The following is a 27638-nucleotide window of genomic DNA, read 5'->3' as shown; positions in this document are numbered from 1 at the left end:
AAAATTAAGGGCAATATTGTTAGCCCCTTTAACCTTTTATGGCTTAGTGGCTACATGGTGTCCACTGTTTCTTAGTGGACAGCACATTTTAGCTCTTAAGTGGTTATTTAAAATACTTAAAATGTTTTATATTTTGTTACAGCAGACATACAGTGTCATCCTGCAACTGTTTTGCAGCATATGAAATGTCCCAAACACTATTTCTAACTGTCCAAAATGGGGAAAAATTTTTTTTACTCTGATAGTCAAAACATGTTTAAAAAATATGCATGTGTTATTAATGTATTAAAAAACAGTCAGGAAAAAGTGTTTTTTTTTTTTGTAAATTAGGACCACAAGTCTACATATATGGATATATTTTTTTCTCTAAATGTGCTTTATATAAGAAGATGATACTTAGGTTACTTTTCTAATTAGGTTTCAATAAGCCCAAATAGCAAAGAGAAATAAAAAAATACATGTAAAACACCTTGGGCCTTAAGCGGATATGATGATTGACTATAGAACAGGCAGACACTGACTTGTCTATTTAAACCTAACTTGCCTAGTTAACCAAATTAAACTCCTTATGCCTTTAAATTGCACCTTAAGCTAAATGCTATCTTGCCAAATAACTAGTAAAATATTATGTACTGTTATAAAGAAAATAAAACTGTAAGAAGTAAATTTTTAAAGCTATTTTGTTATAAAAAGTTGAAAATACATCCTCCCTCTTAAACAGCAATTGGAAATTATATTTACCTCAAATAATTGCACACATTTTACAAACCACAACTGCCATTAGAAATACACAACACAACACACACTTGAAAAAATGGATGCAGATCCACTTTCAATAAAAGCTAAACACTTGATAGGGCACCTATCATAAGAAAAAAAAAATCTTTTGTAAGCTGTTTGGACAGAACTGTGTGCAGGTATATTGTGTCCACAGTCATATTGGAGTGATAGAAACACAAGAAGTCACTCTTTTTTTAATTTCCTGATATTAAAATAGACTCCAAATCCTTCCCATTTTGAAGCCCACCACAACATGGCGTAGAAGTGTGATTTCCCCGCCCACCGAATTGATTGACAGCTGCGTATTAACATGTCTCTGTAGTAATGTGTATAATTATATCAACAAGACAGGTCTTGTGCAAAGCAACTCACATCAAAACATCTGTTTAGCTCTGTGATCATCTGCTTCTCAAGAATGTGTTTTACAAGTTTAAAACGTTTTAAAAGTGTATGTTTGTAATAGACAGTAAAATCGCTACCTAATTCATCACCACAGCCACATTTCAGTACAATTATAAAAGAATATGCTTCAACCCCGGTCTGTGGACGTTAAATCAGGTTTACCTTGTACAGTACTTTAAAATAATGGATGTCCATACAGCAGTGTATTTTAATGTGTGTCCTGTCACATTTTTCGTGCAAAAATAAATGCACTGTGTGTGTGTGTGTGTGTGGGGGGGGCCCGTGTGTGAACTTTATATAATGACATTGTGAGCGACTCATCGTTGCAGAAAGGCTTGAGAATTAACTCTACAACAAATACATCAAATAATCATTGGGGAAGTTCTTACTGTAAAATTTTTCACAAACGTTACATGCAATCTGCTTCCTTCATGTCTGTCACTCTGCTGTTTATCTGATGCAGTAGATGAAGACAAGTCAGAGCCATCTCTGGCTCATACAGTAGGGTTGGGCATCTAAGCTATAATGCCGATCCGATACGCATCTCGATACAAAGAATACGATCCGATATATTAGCGATACATTTGTGACATATTGCGATGCAACACGATACGATTCACACCCATATCACGATACGATGCGATATTTCAGCACTAACTAATTAGATCAAGTTTATGAGATTATGTGAAAGAGGATGCTGTGCCATTGAATGAGTTTGATTATTTATAAACCAAGCAAAACCAAGACTTTTTTTACAAACTGGCTCTTCTCTCAGAGCCAGAGTGTCAGTTTACAGTAGAGGGCCATTTTAGAACATATAGCACATATTATTTAAGTATTTTCAAGATAAACAGAATGTATAAGTGCAATATATATTTAAAAAATATGTATATATTTGCACTCTTTCAACATAAATAAATTTAGCATTGCACAACAAGAATTGTGATTTAACTTTTCAACTATGAAAACAAGTTTTACAAAGATATATTTTGCCACTGATTATTCAAAACCTAAGGTTGTGAACTAGCAGTGTTATGCTGCTTTGAAACATCACTGTCACTGTAAACAACAGGCTAATAAAAATATAACAAACCAGCAATCTTCTTGCTGTGAGGTGGTCAAACTACCCACTGTGCCACCGTGACACCCAATTATTTTTATCATTATTATTATTAATATTATTATTATTATAATTAAATAAAATTTAACAGGAGGTGTTTAAAACCTTCGTTCTCCGTGACACTAGGCTGAATATCTTTGCAGATGAACAATGCAATAGCATTCGTTATTGGCGTAGAGCGAGCAGAACTGTTGCGCATGGAAAAAAAACTTGCAATGCTTTTCTCACCACTTTTGGAGCTGGTTGAAGCAGTGCGAAAGCCGGCGATGCAGAAACACTGGAAGATGCTTTCACAACAACACCGTGGCGCCGCTTCAAGTGAGATATCAGATTAGTCATACTGCCCGCGTATTTTACAGATGCGCGGCACATTTTGCAAATTGCATCTGTCCTGTCATGTCGTCCATCCTTAAATCCATAATGTTGCTTGCCATACTTTAGATTTAAAACTCAGTGGGGAATAAAATGTTTGTTTTGCTTCTCGCGCTTTCTGAGGGCGCTCCACTAGCTTCATCCGCACACCTGATACACTGAGTTGTAGTGTGTGCACATCCGCAAATCCGTTGCTAAGGCTTACTTTATGTAGGTCGATTAAATTATGCGCCAAAAACAGGTTGACAACACTTGTTAATAAATAAAAAATACATTCTATATTAAAAATATAAGCTGTATCTCGGAAAAATCGATGCATCTCGCAAAAACCGATGCATCTCGATTTGCTTCCAAAATTTAATTCATCCTCAGCTGCTCAACCGATGCACTCGCATCGTGCACGCGCATGACCGCGTATCGATACATATCGGTGAATCTTCCCATCCCTATCATACAGGCATGTGGGAATGGAGGGTAGGGAGAATCAGCTCATTTGCATTAAAGGCACAGACAACAAAAACAGCTACATTGTACTCAGATCTGAAAATTGCAATATTCTAAAAGGTATAATAAATAATCTGATGGGTGTTTTGAGCTGAAACTTTACAGACACATTTTGGAGACACAAATGACGTATATTAAACCTTAAAAAAGGGGTAAAATCGGTCCCCTTTAAAAAGTGTTTAAATATGAATCAGACTGTTTACAAAAAGTAAGAGATTGTGTTTATTTTAGACTATTAAAACTGTGGTTTTACTTTTTGAGACACCTGAATGTTTTCCCAATTTTTTTCTTCTCTAGCCTAATAAAACCACAACTTTGCCCTTAAGAATGAACAGGCTTTTAAAAAACAGACATCATGGACCCCAGTCAAACGCTCCCCTGATAGCTTTTAAACTCCTCTCCTCGGCTCTAACATGTTTTTTTCCAGGAGGTGAAGAGTGATCAAAAGATTTTCAAAATCCTCGCCGGCTCTCCCCGTCCCATCCCGACCCCCTCCGCACTGGTGTCACCTTGAAATACCTCCCCTTTGAAGCAGCATCTGAGAGGCTGACAGCGCAGATAATTGACGCCGTGCAAAAAAACAGAGGCCAAAGATGGCGAGGTGTTTTTAATTCTTCACTTCTTCAGCGTTGTTCTCCCTACACCATCCCCAACAGCTCCGCAACTACTAATTAGCAACTGAACTCTGTAATCACATGCGCATATAATTATATCTTCATTTATAATACAAACTCTTCTTCATTCAGTTCTTTAATGAAGCTTTTGAATTGACATAATCTGTGTGTATCTACCATGTATATGTCTCAGAAAAAAAATAATTAATAAAATATCTGGACAGCAGTTTCGAATGAGATTTTAAATATTGAAGAATGTTTAGTGACAGCTTTTGAAGCTGCACATCAGAAAGAATGATCATCTTTTCATGGGAGTTAAAGACTGACAGACATGTTAAAGTAAAATCTTATTAGCACTGGGAAGTGCTGCTGTGATTGACAACTAGGAAAGGCAGCGGGAGAGAGAAAGAGAGAGTTTGGGTAATCATATCAGTGTGTGTGGGCATTTCGTTCAAAGCGGAAAAATCCTGACCTCCCACACCTTCAGACGCCATTTCTCTCGACAGCCAGGGTCACACTAAATCAGACTGGGAAATGAATTGGCACTGCCCACACAAGCGGGGGTAAATGCGAAATGTCAGCTGGTGTTCAGAGGAGGAAGTTAAGCCACATGAATACTGACAGCGAAAGACTTCAACTCCCTTGAGGCACAATTAACAATACCTACCTCACCACCAGTGACCGCTGCTTAGCGAAGGCAAGTTAAAAGTCGCTTGCCCACAGCGCTGCCCCTTAGACAGGCTACTGGCTCAAACCAGTAGAAAGATCATTCAAGCACGATGAGAATTTAATGACCGAATGACCACAGGGCCACTGCAATGTATTGGATGCTTTAAACATCGATTTTTACAGCCCAGACAGAGCCAGGGAGGAGACACTTAACACAGCCTCGTGAAGCGGAGCGCGATACGCCTTTATGGATTTTAACGAGAAGACCCTGATCTGACTTCTGTAATGAGCGACTGCTGGAAATCCCACTGCTATTGAAATGTCAGGGAGGAGGAAGAAGAAACAAGGACAAAAAAACTTTTCAAAACAAGAATCAAGTTAGCACTGTATAGATGCTTGCAAAAATGAGAGCTAATTATACATGCGCAACTGCCTTTATATTGTTCAGTCCATCAAATAGACCCGAGATATTTCTTGTTCTTCCATCAGCCTGGTGAAGAGGGGACTAAAGTGGTTTGATTGCCTTGCCCTGATTTGCACAGCTCTGCTAATAGCCTGAGTTAATGAGGGTTTTACGAGTGGTGTGATCACTTTATTGGGACGTACGGCATCAATAGAAGCCTCTCGCCTCAATAGAGTTGGCTTATGAAGCCGCCCTTGCAAATTGACCTGAAGATTTATAAAGCAATTTTAAAAGGTCCACAACCCAGCCGACAGTCCCAAGCCTTGGAATTAGAACCTCATTGGATTTCACTTTTCATTTGAATAAAGATAAGTTTGGACACTGCGAGCGCTAAAAGTGAGGTCGCCGGTAATGAACTGCTTTGTGCTGTCAGGATCAAAGCCTGAAGGCTATTGAGATCTTTGACCTGCAAGAGACATTCAGAGAGACATTTCCTCCGATATCAGAAGGTCAAACTGACAATCAGCTTCTCAGACAGCTTTATTTTTTCAAACAAAGGAAACGTATGTACATACACTTCCAAGACAGCAATGCCACAGTGTGACTCATTCGCTCTCGATAATAAGCCACAAAGGAAAGCTTCTCAAAAGTTTTTCTTTTTTTCATGCTGACAAAATAAAGATGTCTGTGACAGTGCAGAGAGAAAATGAATTATGTTTGATCCCAGGGCCTTATCATCACTCTCCAGATGTGACTGAAAAGAGTTTAGATAAGATGTGAAATCCTCCACCCTTTTCTCCTTCAGGGAGCCTACTTCTCCTCTTTTTTTCTGTTCAAATGAGAAAACAGAACCACATCTCTGACAATGGTAAAATTAAAAGAGTTCAAAGAGCCATTGCAGCCCAGCCAACGATGAGCAATGACCCTCCAATTGGTGCCAGCTTGCTGAAACTGGGGTCATTGGTTAAGGCCTGGTGGTAAAGGGGACCACAGAAGCAGCCCATGCCAGTGAGGAGGATTACGCCAGCCTTAAAAGAGGAAGAAATGTTTATTAGTATATGTGATTGCTAATGGTTTTTTTTTTTTTTATCAAGTTCAATCAATTCTGTATACAAGCTCGGCTGCTTCATCCAGTTACATTGCAAAACAAAAGACATTATGGGCCCTATCATACACCCGGCGCAGTGTGGCGCAAGGCGTGACGCAGTAGCCTTTGTGTAGTTTAAGCTTGGCGCAAGAGTTGTTTTGAGGCGTTGCGCTACGCTGTTTAAATAGCAAATGCATTAGCGCTCATTTTTGCACCCATAGGCGTTCTGGTATAAAAAGGAAGGCGTTCTGAGGCGGACCGCTGGCGCGTTGCTATTTTGAGAAACTATAATAGATTTTTCATTAGACCAAAACTAACCCGGTCTAAACTCCGGCGCAGAGTTGCGCCTCGCTTACGCACTGCTTAATAAGCACAAGAGAGCAATAGGCAAATTTCTTTACATATGAAAAATGTAAATATTAAGGATACATATAGGATATAATAAGAATAGATATAGAATATAAATATAAAGGATTAAAATATTACAAAACATTATTTTCTAGCCTACATAAATATGAAAAACTACTGCTTTTATGTCTTCTTCATCTCGGGAGGCTTTATCAGTTCATTCGTAACAATTTGCTTTTGTATAATGTTATTATTATTAGCCATATTATTTATTATATCCATATGTATATTTGTTTTATTAAAAGCAAGCTTAGATTTGCCCACCTGTCAGGTTTTAGACCATATGGGGCAAAGTATGTGTTTTAGGATATAACTCAGGTTTTTGAGCACATTTTGCTATTATTATTCATTTATTCGTTTGCTGGAAATTAGAACTGAATTTAGAAACAGTTTTGAAACGAATTTTTGCACTTAACAAACAAAAGTATTTATTTATAGACTAATTGATGTCTGTGCGTAAAGGTTTCCCTATTTAAGAGTGAAAGTGAAAGTGATCCATTATCTCTCATTCTCACGCAGTAGATGCTCTGTTTAACAGTTTTCTGTTAAAAAACTGTTTGCTTGTAAAATGCTCATTTTATTCATTAATTTGAAAAATTCTACTTGACAGTGATCAAAATAACAGGTTTAGAGCATGAATTTCAAAATTATAAATATCTAGTATGTTTTTAGCAAGATAGTTCCAACATACACAAACATAGCCACAAATCAAAAGTAGTGTCTGGTGTCATTTGACATCAATAAAGTTTAGTCATCCCATACACATAATAATGCACAATAAACTGAAATGAAATCACAATCGTGATTCAACAAAAGCTGCATCGTGCACATCTTGTCAGGGAAGAAGTTGTGTGATCAGTAGTGAATCTCCAAAAGCCAGAGAGTACTCTTGTGGCAACTCCAAATACACAACAACAACAAAAAATATATAAATAAATAAAAAATAAAATAACAGGAAATAACTAGGGCTGTATCTGAAATTGCATTATACAGTACACAGGGCTCAACTGCCCAATGGCCCGGTGCCAGCATGAGAGATGTTCGGGACAGTAGACAGGATAGTTACTGGCCCAATTGGTCCAGTGCTGCCTTGTCACTAAAGTTTCATTTTTTTTAAATCGTTTTTCATTTTTTATTTAATTTCGTTAATTAATGCGACTATTTGTCAACTGCATGCAAATACATCTTCACTACCTTCTCTGTGATGTCGTTAACCCAAAGGTGTTTTCGGGTCTTCAGAACAGATTGGATGTTGTGAACGTTATTTTTTTCTGTAACCTGGTAACAACCAGTAAAGCGAAGAGATGGCAACATGGTAGCAACATCAAATTATGAGTATAAAAGAAAACGTTTGTTTCGTCTTGGAAGCAGACATTTACGTGGGTACAACACAATGAAAAAAATGAAGTGATGTTTGAAGTGAAGTGACCTTTTTTTAAATAATTTAGAACTACAATTAAATATCTGCACATTTTCCATACTGGAAAAAACTTTTACATTTTGCTCATTATACGTTTATGAACATTTCAAAAATATTTTAAAATATTAGATTCACAGACTTTATTTTTGACACAGTTTAAAATACGATGCAACGGACATGGACAGGTCATGTAATAATGACAAATTCCATGAATAGAATGAACTGCATTCATACTACTCACATTCTTAGCATTTAGAACATACTTTTGGTTATGTTACTACAATGGTTATGTAGTAATCTAATTCAAATGTAGTACCTACTCGAGGAATGGGTAATTTCGTGCACAGCCTGTTGACTCCTAACTCATTCACTTCCATTGATTTTTAGACATTAAGAACAGCCTGTTATGCTTCTTGATGTTGCAAATTGATTTTTTCTTATTTTGGTATTTTACATTTTATTTATAGCAAGTTGTTTCTCCCATAGGCAACTGAATCGAAAGTTCTAAAATAATCCCAAAAACAAGTGCACTTCCGCAGTATTGCCAGATTGGGCACTTTTAGTTAGTTTTGAATTTGACTGTGCAGGTAAAAACGCCATTGGCGGGTTGACAACATTTTTGACGTTTTGAAACGTAAATTTTATATGCAACTTATTTAACACAACATAACCTAAACATAATAGCGTTGTCCGATTGATGAGTAACATCTAATTATGATCAAAAAAATTAAAACACCAAGTGGGATTAATTTATACCCCATTTTGAATATAATAGGTAGTGTAATGTACAGAACATTAAGTGCAGTGTGTGGGTGAGAGGGGGCAGTGTTTGCATGTGATATGGTTATGTGTGGTTCTGTGACCTCTCGTTGCTGTATGGTTAAAAGTTATGAGAGTTAAAGTAACTAGGTTAATTTAAATTTAAATAAATTAAAATTAAATACAATATTGATTTAATATTTTGGGCATTTTTTGAGCAGGTTTTGGTCAACTTTTGGGCTGAGTCAGCTATATCTGGCAACACTGTTTCCGCATTGCAGAATAAGGTCAATAGATGGTACTGAATAACCACAACAGATGTAGCAGCAACACAGAGCTGTAGTTCACTGAGAAGCTTTATTATTGCAGTCATAATTATCTTCGATTTTCGTATCGTGCAATTTAATTTTATGCAATTATGAATGTGATATTGCATAGTTGGTCAGTGAACTACGGCTCTATGTAGTAAATGCAGCTCTATCTTAAAGCTGAAAGATTATCTGGAGATTTAATATTGATTACAGAACCGACTTTACTAGCCCCTTTCACACATACAGACCTTTCCGGAAAATTACCGGCAATTTTCCAGAAAGGTGTGTATGTGTGAACAGGCCCTTTTTGAAAATACCGGTAAATTCATTTTGGCTATTTTCCGGAAAGAGAAGTTGTAACATTACCGGTAATTTGCCGGAATGCTGCGCTGTGTGAATGCAGAAGGAAGATTGCCGGAAAGAGCGCGTCCACGTCTAGAACGTGCTGACTTGAGACACCTACTTTAGCCAATCAGAACAGTTAGACGCATTCACGTGCGCGAGGTTTATGAGAATAAAAGCCTTTGAATATTTTTCCAGACACATTTAGCTGCTAGATGTTAGTCAGATAACGTTTCTATGTTCCTTCTTAATGCTAATTGTGTAAATAATTATCGATAAAATGTTTATGATAATGCGTTGTTTGTTTACCTTCAAGCTTTGCGTGTGCCCGTGAGCGCCCATAGCGCCAGCACACACACATATCATGAACATCTCGACATGTGAAAGTGTTCCTCTATATGTTTTCATTGGAGTTGTACTCAATACTGATTCATCCAAAGAGTTTGTTATGTAGTCAAATGTTTACAAACACAAGCGCAGCCGTTTAGAGGTCATTTCTGGTTAATGATGTCAGAATTTACCGGCATTTTGCGATGGATGCGTGAATGCTCTTTTCCAGAAAAATTCCATAACGTCCTCGCCTGTGTGAACAGCGCTTTTTTTGAGTTTACCGGTAAAGTCGTTCCGGAAATTTTCCGGATATTTACCGGTATCACTGTGTGAAAGGGGCTACTGACAAACGTGCACAAGAATTGTCTTCGATTAATGTTGCAGCCCTAACACAAAACAGTGACATTTGATGACATCACTGACAGTGGTAGGATAACATAGTCCAGTTTGCTCCTGTTGGTAGATGCTGTAACTACATAATTATAGGGCTAAAAAGCATTAAAGAACTCAGATAGGAACCAGATGTAATATCTCAACTTCTCCATAGGAAAACAGATTATATATTTTTAGCAATAACTTATATAAACCTTTATAGACAGACCTGTCGAAAACGCTGAGATTATTACTTAAGTGTATATGCTTCTGCTGAAACATTGCGTTTCTATTAATTTGACTTGTTAACATTACCCGTGATGCTCTACAGGAAATTTCACCAATTAGAGTCACAGACTCAACAAAGAAGTTTATTTTTAATCACAATGGGGAAAATACTTCCAAAAAAAAACAATAAAAAAAACAAGCAGACACTTTATGTCCAATTAAAAATGGCCATGCAATTTAATTAAACTAATTATTAATTTTTGGCTCACAAAGAAAGGCCTGTAATGATTGGGGGGTGAGATGGTTATTCTTTGTTCATTATTACAGAATAACAAGGGATGATTGTGCATTATCCAGCATTTTAAAAGGGTACTTGGCAAACAAATGAATAAACGGAAAGGACATAATGATTTAAGTTATCAATTATTTAATAATGCCAGCAACAAGATACATAAAACAAAGCTAATTGGAAATCGATTGCCTAGGACATCTCTCAATTATATAATTTGGATTCATTATACAACGTTTATTCCAGATTGAATATTGAAACTGATCAATATCAAATATTTCAGAGCACCATACATTCAGCAAATATAAAATACACAAGGGATAATTATATACAAGATTAATTCAGATAAATCTGGGATGCTTTCATATGGTGTACTAACAATTATACTATATGTTAATGATATCATACCTGTTTTAGTCTTGTGCTGAGACACAGTTTTAGTCTGGAAGTGTTTGTTAAACTAAAAAAATGATGAGAGATGTGTTTACCAGAGCAGGTTTTCTACAACGAGCAGCTCCTAACAACGCCAGGCTGTGGTAGAAGTGGTACTTGTTTGCTGTATCAAACAACTGAAGAAACAAAAACAACAGAACTCGAATTATATCACTGTTGCACTTAAACAATTATTAAAAAGTAACTATAAATAATGCAGTTTCATAATACTGATATTAATATTGTGGGTTACATAATGACAAACAACTATAAAAGCAAAACTATAAAAGCCTATTTACACAACATGCTTTGTGTTGGAAATCACATTTATGACATAAAAGGTTTGAATTATGAGAAACTAAATCATACCTACTAATAAAAAGTTAAACCTCTGATACGAATGAGGGCTGGGCGATTAATCGAAAAGTAACCGAAATCGTCATTCAGAACATATAATCGATTTAGTTTTTCCAGGACAATTTTTTCAATTACTTTCCCTACCGCATGTGGAGTCACATGACCCTGCTCTGTAAAGGTTTAGGCTGATTTATACTTCTGTGACCACTGGTCATAGACTTCTTTGCCTCTGGTGCCACTTTGACCACATCTGATCTCTGGTCAAGTAGAATGATGGACCCATTCTTTAGCCTTACTTTGCACTACATTGACGGTGACTGGAAGCTGCACCAAAGATGCCTTGAGACGGCATATTTTCCATTACAATAAAATTATTATTATTTACATTAAAATATTTGTTTACAGGATATACAAAAGTTATTTTATTTAGAAGAGATACTGCTTATTTTCAACTTTTAATATGATACACACTGAAAATAATTAAATTTTTTTCCAAAAGTGCAAGTTACTTAAACAATGTGTACTTTAATATCAGTTGTTTAATGTTGATGTTCAATAAATAATTATAGATAGTAGATAGTGTGCGTTTCCTTCAATTATTTCCATTCAAAAATCTCTCACTTGTAATTTGTGAGCATATTTACTGTACAAAACTTGTCAGTGAACTGTGAGGGCAAAATAATTAAATAAATAATTAGAATAATTGTTCATTTAAAAGTTAAAATATTAATTTAATCAAGATTTTGATTTTAGGCCAAATTGGCCAGCCCTAACACTTGTCATGATTACGACAGTCAGAATAGTTGTAATAATTATGACAATAAATATCAGCTTTAAGTGTCATTTGCAATCAAAAGTGTAATCTTTATGATGTGTCATGCATTTACAATGTACAAATCATTGTTTCTTATGTGACCCAGACCGAAATGGACTTCCATAACAAAGTCCTCCTTGTACACACAATAAACAACTTTTACAGAATAATAATTTAACGTTAGCAAACACGTTGAGCGGAATGCTAAAACAAAACAACAACAACAATAGCTAAATCACCTCTCTCTGGTAATCACTCGCTTCACTGCGTCGAAAACCTGCACACGAGAGAAAGACACGAAGAATTTACACATAAAAAGCTTCTAACTTTTTAGTAACGCTTGGTCAAGTTCGACTTGTCAATATCTGAATCATCTGAACGCATGTAAAATTATTGGCGAAATATAAAAAAACAATCGATCAGAAAGGATGCTTACCGTGAGCTCCATATGCACCTGCTGCGACTGCAAGAGCTCCAGAAATCCCCGCAACCCTCTGGACCAGCGAAGCGGCGTTCATGACTCCTGAACTAACCAGAGAACAACTCTAAACATTTGCAGGAAACTGATATCATTACGGATCTAACAGGAAGAGCGCTGTTATTCACTCGCAATTACGGGGGTTGAGCCAAGATGGCGGACCAGGGCAGAGTTGCACATCACGTGAGACTTCCGATAAAGCTCAACACATGGGTTCATCGAGAATAGTGTCCAAATCAAAATAGGCTACGCACTACAGTAAGTACAACACTGGGTGTAAATGTTATCACAACGAGCTGTCTGTGTCCAATATTACACTATGCAGAAAAGATTTTGACTCAAGGTCACAAAATATCTTGCATATAACTTATTTTTATTATAATTTTTCCTTAGGGTATGCAGCCAAGATTACTTTGAATCCTAGACGTGCGATTGCCGTGACCCCAATTCACTGTTTCATCAAACAAGCTGTCTACCTTGGCCGCCGCCCTGCATAATATTTGGTATGAATTATTAATAATCCGCCATTTCACTTCAGAAAAGTTATTAAATATGATCTTGGCTTATTGGCGCTTTCACAGCCTCACACATAGGCTTATATATGCACAAAACGCAAACGTGGTACTGACATTTTAATTCTTCTTTTATACCAATTATGCCTTTGTTGTATAGCCTACAGAAAATACGATTTGTATACATCTTTTGGAGGAAAACTTCACAGTCGATAGTTTCAAATGTATCAATGTGCTGAATCTGACATGCGGATTTGAAGTGTCCAGTGAGAGGCGCTGTTTTACTTTGACTGTTTTTGGCTACCATATACTGTACAAACCGGTTCCATCCAACAGGGACATACATGCAACAACAAAATATAAAAGGAGAACCTAAAAGAAACTAATATAACGATGGTAAAAACAAATAAAATAAAATGCACAAGACATAATGTACAGCATTTTTACATCCAATGATTTAAAAAATTAGCAGGGGAATCAAAAAACTATGATAAATGATTGATACATATCACAGATTTTTTGTTTTTCAACAATTTCACATTTAATAAAATAAAGAAATAAAATCGAAGCAAAAGTTTTTAAAGTGGGAGATGACTAAGCAAATTTCTGTTTGTGTATGTATGTGAAATTTTGCCAATGAAATAAAGAGATCAGCAAAATATTCAAGACTTTTGTTGCAGTTGTTTTCATTAATGTAAAATAATAACTAAGTTCTGTCATTTTAAAAATACAGTGCTCAGCATATATAAGTAAACCCCTCACAAGTCTATCTCTTAAGTTCATTTTAGAATAGGAAGCTCTACAATATTTTATTTGTGCATATACATTAGATTAGTTAGTATAGAAGCCAAATCTGGAGCTTATCTAACAAAATAATTTACAATAACGATATAAAAACTAGTACATCCAAATTTATATGTTATAGAAAAATACTAAATACAAGTTTAAAAAAAAGAGGCAAAAATCAAGAGAAGCAAAAAATTGAACTTTTAGCTAAAATTGAGTAGGTTGTAATTTATTTGACAATATTTTGCTTGAATTTAATTGTATTATCTTTCAATTTCTGAATATGTTTGGTGACTAAAATATTATTTTAATAAACATATCTGTTTAATATATCTGTATTGTTTAAATGCACCAAAATACATTGCCTATATTTACTAAGAAATAGATAAAAATATAAATTTTCAAAATGGGGTGTACTCAATTATGCTGAATCCTGTTTATTTTGCTAGATTTATCCAGAAACTATTTACAATGTTACATTCAAAGAGTATACTGGCTTTATTGTATGTAGTATTTTAAAATGTTCTTGGCTACTTTTACCTTGACGACTTTGTACAAAAACGCAGGCTTTCAAAACTGTACAAAATCAGGCAAAATAGATTTTAAACTCTGTTAAACATGTTTTATCAAAAACTGTAATGCACACAAAATAATTAATCTAAATTATTATTATTATATAAAAAAAAAACATTTAGTTTCTACTTTAGCACTACATCAGTGCCCTACCCACAACACAAAAAATATGTTTATTGTTTAAACTTTAGATGTAATTTATAATAATAATAGATAATACTAATATTATTATAATAGTCAGTTATTTTCAGTGCTTAATTTGTAAATGAATAATTCCCGAAACAGTGCAGTTTCATCTTCTCAAGATCTCTTTTGATCAGGCTCGTTACCAGATTTACTGAAGGTTTAAAAGGGAAAATATGCATGACTGCCTCTTTACCATTTTGAAAATACAAATATTATTTGCCATTATTTATTTTCGTTGCTCACTGCGCGCAAAACAACAATAATCACTAACCAATGAGAGTGATTGTAAACATAAGAAAATATTGTTGAGGGTCAATAGTTAAATGTGACTTTTGCTTTCATTTACACATGGTGACTACCATTATGTGTGTGCACGCACACACAATTCACACAGTATTCACCACGCACAAGTTAATGGCGGTTCCATTAAAATAATACTAGAACGCAAAACACGAATACCTGACGTTTTCCGGAACAGGACACGACTTAAATTAAGCACTGGTTAATATATATATATATATATATATATATATATATATATATATATATATATATATATATATATATATATATATATATATATATATATATATATATATATATATATATATATATGTATATATATATATGTATATATATATATATATATATATATATATATATATATATATATATATGTATATATATATATGTATATATATATATATATATATATATATGTATATATATATATATATGTATATATATATATGTATATATATATATATATATATATGTATATATATGTATATATATATATATATATATATGTATATATATATATATATATATATATATATATGTATATATATATATATATATATATATATATGTATATATATATATATATATATATATATATATATGTATATATATATATATATATATATATATATGTATGTATATATATTTATGTATATATATATATATGTATGTATATATATATATATATATATATATATATGTATATATATATATGTATATATATATATATATATATATATATATGTATATATATATATATATATATATATATATATATATATATATATATATATATATATGTGTATATATATATATATGTATGTATATATGTATATGAAAATGTGTTTACTGTTGTCTACATTGTCTCTATATAGGATTGTAAAGGAAAGAAAGAACTCTGCTTCTGTTGACGACAAACAAACTGTGCAGTTTAAATAATACTTAAAATGTCTTAAGATATATTACCTAAGATGTCCTAACACTAAACGACTAAACAGTGTCCATACTTTCTGTACGTTCCAAAATCCATGCACATACAGATGTTTTATGTGAGGGGTAGATTTGCGTGCTGAAGATATTATCACCGTTGAGCTTTGTGTTTTTACTGAGCTATTCCACAAACATAAATCTCGCTAAAACCACTTTCAGTATATATTGTATTGTACAGTCCATTGCATTGCATTGTTTTGCCATTGTTCTCATGAGTGCTGTTGGCTGGTCCCTGTGATTTGGGTTATTTCCTATTTTATTTCAAGCAAATACAGAGTCACCTTATTCTGTAACTGGTATACAAGATGATGTTTGCATGCTTGTGTCTGTGATATTTATATGAGCTAGTTTGCATACTCTTGCTTCGCCAAATCCATCCTGTCACGTAGAGTTCCCTTAATAGGCTGCATAATATTCTTTGTGTGGGAGCGAGGCAGTGATACAGATGCAGAGAGATGTACAGTATGTGTTTCTGAGCACATTAAGAGACTCCACCTGACAGCCTGTTTCAGCAAAAATGCCTTTGTTTTCTCGCTAGTGCTGTTTAGCCACTAACCATAGACAAAATGACAAGCAGAACAGCAGAAGCATGAAACATTCGGGTATTAAAACCACATGCACTTGATGCACTGTGGCTGTCTCTGTCAAGGCTTTCTAAAGCAAACACTAGTTTTCATAGAAGCTGTTCCTCTTGGAGGCTGTCCTGGCGTTTGCCAGGATTCATCTGAATCCTCATCTGACTAGGTCATTTCTGTTTTTTGAAAAGCCCAAATCTATTTGTATGCTTGCAAACAGGACCGGTGTTAAATCAAGATTAGACCTTTCAGAATCACTGATCAGGCCACAGATGTGCAATTTTTCAAATCCTTGTTGTCATCACATTTTATGAATAATCTCTTTTCTGGATATGATAATATCAAATGAGAACCCACACTGAACTGACTCAGAACTGAATAACGACACTATTGTCTGAGCAGTGCCATGGATCTAATGCTTTTATAGTGTACAAACTGTATATTCAATCTGCAGTTTTTACATGTTGTAAAACATGTTGTAAAAATGGTCGTGCCGAACTGAGTCTTGTTCTCTCAAGGTTTCTTTTCTTCACTCTCCTATTGGTAAAGTTTTTTTTTCCCTCTCCGCTGTCGCCACTGGCTTGCATCGCTCAGGATCTGAAAAGCTACTCATGGATGAATTTGCTCTTCAGTGTTTGGACTCTCAATAATGACTTCAAACCACACTGATCTGAGCTAAACTGAACTGAACTTAAACACTAAAAACTGAACTACCCTGATCCAGTTACTATGAACATTTATGTGCAGCTGCTTTGACACAATCTACATTGTAAAAGCGCTATACAAATAAAGCTGAGTAGAATTGAATTGAATGTTCAAAATACTTTGATTTGTGTAGTTTATGAGCCTTTTTCTTTTGTCCCCATAGGGACTATACTTGTGAGGATATTTGGTATACTATGTAGGTACACATAGATATTTACATTAGATGTCGCCTTCACTATTGTTGTTTATTGAAAGGAATCGCCATTTTAGTACAGGATACAGGTCCTTTGAAATGAATGTGGGACCAAGATGTAGTGGAGGACTGGCCATCGAGAGCAAAAAATGTATATACACATAAATACATATATCTTTGATCGGGAGTTTTCCCAGTGGTCGGTATGCAATCTTTTTTTAATTATGAAAATTATAATTTTACATCTCTTACATAGATGGATAAGAGATCGCACAGGCATTGCCGACAAAGAGCGCGTGTTTGTATGCATGGAAACGTATTTTCCTCCGTCCCTGTTAAATTTGATCTAATCCATGTCCTGAAACACACTTCCTATTCTGCTTTCACTTCTAATTTTAACAGAGAGAGCGATTAATTTGTGAATGAATCCCTGTTATGAACGACTCCTTCACTAAGTCAACAATATACAAGTGTCTAGCACTGCAGCATCTTGTTTGTACATTGTTTGCTTATTTTATTCAACAAAACTAGCATAAGCCTAGTATTTAGTGCGAGTTGGTGCTACTTTGCCTTACGGTCAATGCAGTCAGAGACTGTATTATCATCAGTACTTATTGAGCACAAAAGTTCATAGCATACAAAATCGTAAAAAGCTAAATGTTGTGCCTTTATACTTTGTTTTCTTTGTTTGCTCATTACTACACCTGTACACAGCGCTAAAGTCCAGCATCTTTAAATTGGCTTTAGTTTTTAATAGTGCGGCTGAATGACTTTTGTCTTAGGAGCACTGTACAAATGTGGCGGCAGTATTGAAGCATACTCAGGGTCTGTATGCGATATCTAGTGTATATATCTATGCTAGGTACACAACCACACAGATTTGAATCACAGGAATAAATTTAATTTGAAACTACAATCAATAGGAGAACATTTACTTAAAATTGTATTAATATTTCACCATTTACTATTTACAACTACGTTCATTTAAGCCTAAGGTCCACAGTCACGCTAAAAGTCTTGGAGGGTATTTTTGACACAGAGTTAAAGATTGACAAGCAAATAAATTCTGTCATCAAAAGTGGTTTCTATCAATTAAGGAACATTGCTAAATTGAAGCCTTTTCGGTCTTTTAAGGAGTTGGAAACCATTATCAACATTTTTATTATGTCCAGATTGGACTACTGCAACTTTCGGTATTCAGGAGTATTACATGCTTCAATTGTACGCCTGCAGCTGGTTCAAAATGCAGCTAGGCTTTTTAGTGGGACAAAAAAATTCTCAAATTTTATCATCCCTTCACTGGCTCCCAGTCCAATTTAGCAATCAATACAAGTTATTGTTGGCGCCTACTTACATTGTTGAGCATCTTCACTGGCATACTTCATTGAGGACAATTAGGTCGGAAAACCAGTTTCAGCTAATTGCTCCCTAATCACGGTTAAAATCTAAAGGTGACAGGGCTTTTTCTGTCACAGCCCCTCATCTTTGGAATGGTCTGCCTTCACATACAGTATCAAGTCATGCTCTTCCCTTGGTGCGTTTAAGCCTCATTAAAAAATCACCTTCTGTTTCTTGCTTTTGCGAACAATTTTAATCTGTTTCACATATTTCTATATATATTTATATATATAGAATTAAATACATTTTAAATACATTCAGTAAAACTACAGTTAATGTATATTTTAATAACATTTTACATTTTTCACTGTATTTTTAATAAATTATTAAAGCCTTTGTCTGCCAAATAAGTAGGTACTAAAGGTAGTTTAGTTGAAGTCAAAGAAAAAAATGTTTCTGCACATTTAAAAAAATAATAGTTTTAATAACTCATCTCTAAAAACTAATTTATTTTATCTTTGCCATGATGACAGTACATAATATTTTACTAGATATTTGTCAAGACACTAGTATTTAGCTTAAATTGACATTTAAAGGCTTAACAAGGTTAATTAAGTTAACTAAGCAGGATAGGGTAATTAGGCAATTTATTGTATAATGATTTTTTTTTCCTGTAGACTATCGAAAAAATATATAGCTTAAAAGGGGCTAATATTTTAAACCTTAAATGGCTTAAAAAAAATAAAAACTGCTTTTATTCTAGCTGAAATAAAACAAATAAGACTTTCTCCAGAAGAAAAAAATATTATCAGACATACTGTGAAAATTTCCTTGCTCTGTTAAACATCTGGGAAATATTTAAAAAATAAAACAAAACAAAAACATTCAAAGGGGGGCTAAAATATTATGGAGTCTAGTAAGAATTATTAGCCCCCCTGTTTATTTTTCCCCAATTTCTGTTTAACGGTGAGAAGATCTTTTCGACAAATTTCTAAACATAATAGTTTAATAACTCATTTCTAAAAACTGATTTATTTTATCTTTGCCTTAATGACTTAAAGTGACAATTAAAGGCTTAACTATGTTAATTAGTTTAACTAGGCAGGTTAGGGTAATTAGGCAAATTATTGTATAGTGATGGTTTGTTCTGTAGACTAGAAAAAAATTGCTTAAAGGGACTAATAACTGACCTTAAAATGTTTTTTAAAAAAATAAAAAATTGCTTTTATTCTAGCCAAAATAAAACAAATGAGACTTTCTCCAGTAGAAAAAACATTATCAGACATACTGTGAAAATTTTCTTGCTCTGTTAAACATCATTTGGGGAATATAAAAAAATAAATAAATAATTCAAAGGGGGCTAATAATTCTGACTTCAACTGTATATATTGTTCTGCGGCAAAAAAAAAGAAAGAAAAAAAAACAGGCTTCCATGAAGCAGAATAAATTGTTTAGTTCTATTCTACTACTTGCTTTAATCTCATGACCACATGTATTCTGTTTTAACAAGTGTTTAGTATAGTTTCCGATGTGCAATGTATATTTACTCATTGTAAGGCACAACCTCAGCATTGTGAATTCCTCGATTCATGCATAAATCTTTATCCTTCAGTGTAGACAGCAGAGTGTCAATAATAGATCAAAAGTGAGGCTCTAGCTCACTCTCTCTTTGTGTGTGTGTGCAGCAGGTGTGTGGATGCAGCCTGCTGTATATGTTAAATTATAAAGGGCCCTCGCAGAGTTCAGGACACACTCCTGACCTCCAGTAACAGCAGGTTTGAGAAAAAGCACCACATGACTTCTGCAGCCTGAACAACATGGTGCCAGTAGCTGATTCAGAATCAGCGGATTGTTTTAGCACATGATGGATGATCAGCTTTGGTCTGAGATCAGTTTTGTTGGTTCACTCATATGTGGAAATTGATGGTTGAGTATGCTCTGTAAGTTTCTCCAACTTGTACTTTTGCCAAGTAAGGGAGTGTCAGAGCAAGAGAAGATACTGGTTATCAGCAGGGATCAAGCTGTTGATAGATTCTTGGCTGGGCTTTCTGACTCTGGGCTTTGAGCTTAATACCACACTAACTTCTGTCTCTTCAAACCTCAGTGGTGGGAAACGGAGCTGACGAATGCATGGACTGTCTCGGTAGGACTGTTTCTTATGATATACTGCTAAATCACTGCTCGGTGCTGGGAATTGCACAGCTAAATACAACTTAAAATTGCAATTCAACTCAAAATCCATGATTAATTCACCCTTATGACGTTGCAGAAATAGTCTGATTAAATTAATATTGCAATCGTTCTTTTAACAGTGTACAATCAGACATCATGATAACAAAAAAATCCATTCAGGCACTCAAAAAAAGACTTTTGCAGCTCATTCAAACTGCTTATTTGAAATGAGTAAAAAAAAAAAACCCAACTCTTTTTTTTTCTTTTTTTTACGACAATTGTTTTATGTTGAAACCAACTAATTTTCTAAAAACATATTTATATTTGTGTTAGGACTCCATGGGGGGTGGGGGTCTGAATAAAACAGCTGAGAACTGGATAAGTAACTGTACTATGCACCGGGTTTTGAAAACATTTTCGAAAATGGGTTTTTCCGCTTCAATCAAATTCTGTGTTTCACAGACAGGAGGGTGGAGGGAGATGGGTCTGAAATACGGAGACTTCTGGGAAAAATGTGAGAGTGTTGACAGGTATGGTGTGGAACCAAGCATATTTTTTTTTACTTAGTTTTTTTATTATTAGTTATTTTTACATAAGACAGGAGAGAGTGAGAGCAGAGAGAGGAAGAATTGGCTAAGGGCCTCAATCCAGGAATCAAACTTCCTAAAAGCACCTCAGAACTATATGTTAATGCACTAACCACTAGGCTAGCCATTTCAAATGAATCATTTAAATGAATGATTCGATAACTCACTCATTAAGGCAAGACAATGCAGGTGGATAGAGTAAAAAAAAAACAAATTAGGAGTTATCATCACCATACTTCCCTATTTGATTTATTAAAAATCACACACACACACACACACACACACACACACACACACACACACACACACAAATTACTAAGTTTCCTAAAATGTAATCAATTCTTGTTTGTTTGTTTGACATAATAAGAGTTACTGTGTGTTCACACCAAAGGGTGTGAAAGCATCAAAGTTTGCTCTGGGCGCCCTGACAACAACAATGTCTGCCTTCCCTGCTCCGCTGATTTGAGTGTCAAAATTCGCTACATTGATCTCATATTTAAAAGGTTACGTTCCCATATAAAACATACTTCCTATAGTCAAAATGAGGAAATTCATTTAACTATGGAAGATTAAGTTTTTCACGTGGTGTGGCTTTGCTCCACTCATCCAAAATGTGTCCATATGGCTGAAATATTCTGAAGCAGCAATACTGTTTTATACTGTGATTATTATTATCTTGGGATTTAAAAATCTATTTCCTTAAAAAAATTAATCTGAAGATAATGATATGGACACATTGTTTATAACATTAATTCACATCAACTCTCCAGTAACTTTTTTTATGTATGTCACTGTAAGAAAACATTGTAAATAATTGGAAATTAGACAACTGCAATGATCAAACCCTTGGAAACAACTGTGGTTGGAACCAAAGTTTACAGGACTGTGTTCTCTGTAATCCTCTCAAGTGGTGGACTTCAACATTTTGATTACTTGCCGCTGAACCGCATCATAGCTCATTACCATAAATTTGACTTGAATTCAACTCTCCTTGAGGCACTGTGTCACTCATCGCCATTTATCTCCGCCGGTTCCCATTGAAAATGAATGACTTCCAGTTCATTTGACGCTCTCATCGCTTTTGATGTTAACACACAGTTACAGGCTTTTACAGAGAGAATTTTGAGATTTTTAAAAATCATTCCCTAGTTTATTCTCTAAAAATTACACATAAAATGTTGTATATGGTTTAATACAATTATGCAAATTCTGTGAATGCAATTTGCTGAAGTGGACATTTATGGCTTATGCAGGAATAAAAAAAATAATTTAAATAAAATTACTTTATACATATATAATGCCATTAAAATGTATCAGCACAAATTGATAAAACTGAAAATGAAAACAAAGGCTTAAATAACACTTTATGAAAAGCCAAAAAGCCCAAATTCTCAAAACTGACAGTTTTGAAAAAAGTTTTTGCCTGCAGAGACTGGTGCTTTTGAAAACAATGGGAAAGTAGTGCATTGGAATAGGAAAACACATTTTAAGTGAATGAGTCATAAATGAGCCCTCCACATCTTGTCAAAAATATAAAATGTCATCACATAGGCCTCACGAAATGTAATAAAGGCGAGAAAACAAAGACAAAAGTACAAGTGAATGAAAACAAGTATGTCTTGCCATCTTCTGGTCACCCTAGTTTACACACTTTCCATCTTTTTACATCTTGAATCACCATGTGATATTGATTTGAGATGACACTGTTTTAAAATGTCAACTGTTTTTTAACGCAATTAATTACATGTTTTGCAAACTACAAAACACGAGACAACAATTTTATTTAGACTTGAATGTTATGATCCGGAGGAAAAAGAAATGGGTCCATATTAACTGTAACAGTTACTGACAAAGTCTGAAAAAATCAGTCATAAGTCTCTGCTCCTCCTTCCTTACCGTAGCAAATGGCCGACAAATCCGGCATTGAAGGTTATTGTGTCAAAAATCCAATAGTATCTGGATGCAGCCTTTATGATGCAAGCTGAGACTGCATCACTTAGTGATGCAATGTCAGACACAATGCATTCAAATGGAGCGAGTGCCGTCACGGTGAGGGGTGGGGTTAGGTGAGCCCATTAAAAAGCATTGGATGCCGCTCAGATTGCACTGCACCAGGTCTGCATCCAGACCCCTCTCCAAAAATCAGAAAAATGACAGGAACAAAGCACTAGGTTGGCTTTACTGTGGCATTGTTGGGATAATTAACTTTAACCCTTTATTCCCCACTGCTGAATCTCCCTCTATCAGTGATCGTCATCTTCATGTCATGATCAGTCCCGTGATCCCCTGTGCTCTGCTAGTGTCTGAAGGGAAACGCGCATTCACGTTTTACCGAAACCAGAACTTCATAGTTGGTGATGTACTGTATCAATGTCGACATGTTTAAGCAAAAGATCTGAACCCAACACGATTCATTTATTCGACTATGAGTCGACTATTTCATTAAGTGAAGTTTTTAAACTAATTTCGAGAGGAGCACGTGATATAATTGACAGCAGCTGGCCACCTATCTACACTCATTAGTTAGCCAATCAGATCTATCCTAACCCACTATAAGTAGCCTAGCTAGATATTACTCCCTTATCTTCGTTTTCCGAAGAAACCCCCCATCCACCCCTTTCTCCTCCTTTTCTCCTTTACAAAAAGGGGAGCTCTCGAGAACCACCTGATCTCGTACTCCCCTCACATGCTCTATGGACCTGGCGGGAGCCCTGGGCTCAACTATCTCCGAGCTCAGGGTTCTCTCCCGGGACAGCATGCCAAACCTGCTTACAGCTGTCAAGCAATATCTAAGTGTGAACTCTTGAAAGAATTAATAGTTTTAAACACGGTGCACTTACAGATTTAAACCTCAGCTGGATGTTTTCATTCACTTAGAGCTGTGCTACACACTGCATGGAAGCTCATTTTCAAAAACCCATAATAGGGACTCTTTAAATAGCTATAAAAATTCTCAATTTTAGTCTAGATATTTTATTATCTCACCAAATACTTTTTAAACAAACAGCCACCAGAGGAACTCTTGGTAACAGATTTCACAGGTTGTTATGAGAGAGTAACAGATTACTGAGTGGCAGGGGCGTTGCTAGGGTCGAAAGGGATAAAGGGCTTAGCCCCAAAGACACCCCCCCCCCCCCCCCAAAACAAAAAAAAACCCACTTTCATAAGTTGATCTACTCTAATCTTAATAATAGGATTAAAGATGGTTTAATGATAAATAAAGGGTTTTTGAGTTGACAGTTTATAACAATAAATTGTGAAGCTTTGTGACTTGTAACACCAAAAAGGAAAAAAATTGATAAATTACCCACTTCTTATTTACTATTCTGTTATGAGCCATATCATGCCCCTTGAGCCTCCTATCTCCTCTCCTGATTTGTAGTTTCTGTTTGTTTTTTGAAAATTAAAATTTCTGCTAGTCTTCAAATCTGAAAATATGATTTATTTTATAGACCAAGTTGTTATCCAATGTGATACAAAGCTACACACATGTTTATTTGGACAGAGTGATTAACTGAGGTGTAGTGTTGTCAAGATACTGGAATTACTAAATTCAATACGTCGCAAAATATTGATATTCAATGGGCTTTTTTTGAAACAATTGTATCAAAAATAGTACAAAAAAATAAAGATTTAAATGCTATAAATGTGTTTACTTCAAATTTCTTTAGAGGTAGATTTTTAGTTTTCCTCAAAATAAGGTGATGTGGGGATTGTAGCACTTTGAATGCATGTAATGTCTGTTTTATTCACACTTGAGCAGAAATTCCATATATGCCTCACAAAAGTTGTAGAATATTCCAGGAAAACCCAAATATTATGGATGAAGGAATCCAGCTATTGCTGGAGTTGAATGAAAATAAGATCTGAATAAACATAAAAAAGGCTTAAACTGATCATTTACACGACTGTGACAATAAATGTAGATGAAGTCAGAATTATTTGCCCCCCCTTTTAATTTTTTTACCTATTTTAAATATTTTCAAAATGATGTTTAACAAAGCAATGAAATTTTCACAGTATGTCTGATAATACTTTTTCTTCTGGAGAAAGTCTTATTTGTTTTATTTAGGCTAGAATAAAAGCAGTTTTACATTTTTTAAAAAACCATTTAAGGGTCAAAATAATTAGCCCCTTTAAGCTATATTTTTTCCGATAGTCAGCATAAAAAAATACAACGACTTGCCAAATTACCCTAACCTGCCTTTAAATGTCACTTTAAGCTGTATAGAAGTTTCTTTAAAAATGTCTAGTCAAGTATTACTTACTGTTATCATGTGTTGTGATGAGTCAGAAGGCATTGAATCCATTTGCAAGCTTTATTAAGAGCACACATACAAACAAACACAAAGGGGCAATCCAGGAGACAGAACGTGGGACAGGCAAGAGTTCAAAGGCAGGCAGATATCTTACTGGTCAGAATAACAGGCTGGAGATCAGGGGCAGGCAGATGTCTTTCGTAATCGTAGAACAAGCACAGGGTCAGAAACACAGATCAGTCCGAAGCAGGGAGTATGGAACGCTCAGAAATGACAGCCAGGCAAATCAAGACTTCGCAAAGAACCGGAGCGTGAGTGTGGTATATATACACGAGAGCTGATGAGTTGGCACCTGGACCGTAATCAGTGCCAGGTAGCAGGGCTTATGGGATTTTGAGTCCGTGAGTCGAATCAGAATTCTGGCGATGGTTCCCTCTGGTGGTGCACAAGAGGGTTGGCATCGCCCTCATTTACAACAGAACCCCCCTCCTGCGAGCGGCTCCTGAAGCGAGAAGGCACCTGACGCCGGGGTCTACCGCGCTGTCGGGGGGCTGGTTTCTCTGGGAACCTTTGATGAAACTCTTCCGTGAGAGTTGGGTCTAGAATATCTCTAGCATTCACCCAGGACCGTTCCTCTGGACCGTACCCTTCCCAGTCCACCAGATATTGGAGGGCGCCACCCCGACGTCGAGAGTCCAGCACTTCTCGAACGAGGTAAGCTTCCTCGCCCTCGATCATGACAGGTGGAGGGGTCCTGGTTTCCGATTCCTCCTCAACCGCCTCCTCTCGTGGACCACCAGCGGGTTTGAGTAATGACATGTGGAAAGTAGGAGAAATACGATAATGATTAGGCAAGGCTAAGCGAAAAGACACTGGAGTAATCTGGCGTACAATTTTGAATGGCCCTACATACCTGGGACTGAGTTTGCGGCAGGGCAATCTCAGACGAAGGTCTCGTGTCGACAACCACACCCACTGCCCCGGTTGATACGTGGGTCCCTGGCGTCGGTGACGGTTCGCCTGAATCTCTCTCCTCCTGACTGCCCTCATGAGATGTCTGTGAGCCTGGTTCCAGACATCCTCACTCCGCTGCAGCCAATCCGTGACAGCAGGTAACTCAGTGGGTTCTCCGGACCATGGAAACAGGGGTGGTTGGTAGCCAAGAATACATTTGAATGGCGTAATACCCGTGGCTGGCTTTATTAATGAATTTTGTGCATATTCTGCCCACATCAGATAGCGACTCCAGTCGTGCTGTTGCTGATGACAGTAGGAACGTAGAAATCGAATGACTTCTTGATTCATACGTTCAGTTTGGCCGTTGGATTGAGGATGGTACCCTGAGGTGAGACTAACATTAATATTTAGATTTTTACAGAGAGCGGACCATACCCGGGAAGTGAATTGGGATCCCCTGTCTGAGACGATATCATCAGGTAAGCCAAACATTCGAAATACATGATTGCACAGGGCTTCTGCGGTTTCAAAGGCAGAGGGCAATTTGGGCAACGGTATTAGGCGACAAGCCTTGGAGAAACGATCAACCACCGTGAGAATGACTGTGTTGTTCTGGGAAACAGGGAGATCCGTAATGAAGTCCACCGCTATATGGGACCAGGGCCGTTGCGGAACCGGTAGCGGTTGTAACAGGCCAGCAGGGGTTTGGTGAGATGCCTTCGTGCTTTGGCAAATTTTACATTTCTGAACATAATTAATTACATCCTTCGTGAGGGACGGCCACCAGAAACGGGCTTTGACTAACTCCAAAGTTGCAGTGATGCCTGGATGCCCCGAACTGGGAGTGTCATGAATATGGGTCAGTAATCTGGTACGTATGTTATTGGGTACAAAAATCAGGTGATTCGGACAGTCTGCTGGAGGGTTATTTTCTCGGTTGGCCTCTTGGATCTCGGTAAGTATGTCCCACTGTACTGGAGCCACTAGTAAGTTCGTAGGAATAATGGTTTC

General features: G+C 35.8%; 2 protein-coding genes and 1 long non-coding RNA gene across 4 annotated transcripts in view; 2 read left to right on the top strand and 1 right to left on the bottom strand.

The window, feature by feature from the left end:
* The first annotated feature begins 235 nt into the window (after positions 1 to 235).
* LOC147843107 (uncharacterized) lies at positions 236 to 5744 on the top strand. Its single transcript, XR_015495562.1, has 2 exons — positions 236 to 1683; positions 3132 to 5744. It is a non-coding gene; the product is annotated as an uncharacterized LOC147843107 (long non-coding RNA).
* tmem256 (transmembrane protein 256) lies at positions 5387 to 12589 on the bottom strand. Of its 2 annotated transcripts, NM_001017620.1 has the most exon segments (4): positions 5392 to 5892; positions 10899 to 10979; positions 12253 to 12290; positions 12450 to 12589. In NM_001017620.1, coding segments are annotated over 4 exon segments (345 nt in total). In that variant the 5' UTR covers positions 12532 to 12589; the 3' UTR covers positions 5392 to 5748.
* The window catches only part of nlgn2a (neuroligin 2a), a 360446-nt gene continuing 345271 nt past the window's right edge, over positions 12464 to 27638 (top strand). The window contains exons 1-2 of the mRNA XM_087259461.1: positions 12464 to 12749; positions 12885 to 12994. The gene's annotated coding sequence lies outside the window, so the exon portion shown is untranslated. The remainder of the gene's footprint in view (positions 12750 to 12884; positions 12995 to 27638) is intronic.

Source organism: Danio rerio, chromosome 7, assembly GCF_052040795.2.
Source record: "Danio rerio strain M-AB ecotype USA chromosome 7, GRCz13ab, whole genome shotgun sequence".
NCBI classification, from domain to species: Eukaryota; Metazoa; Chordata; class Actinopteri; order Cypriniformes; family Danionidae; genus Danio; species Danio rerio.
Note: the sequence above shows the minus strand (reverse complement) of the source record. Positions and strands in the feature narration are given on the sequence as shown.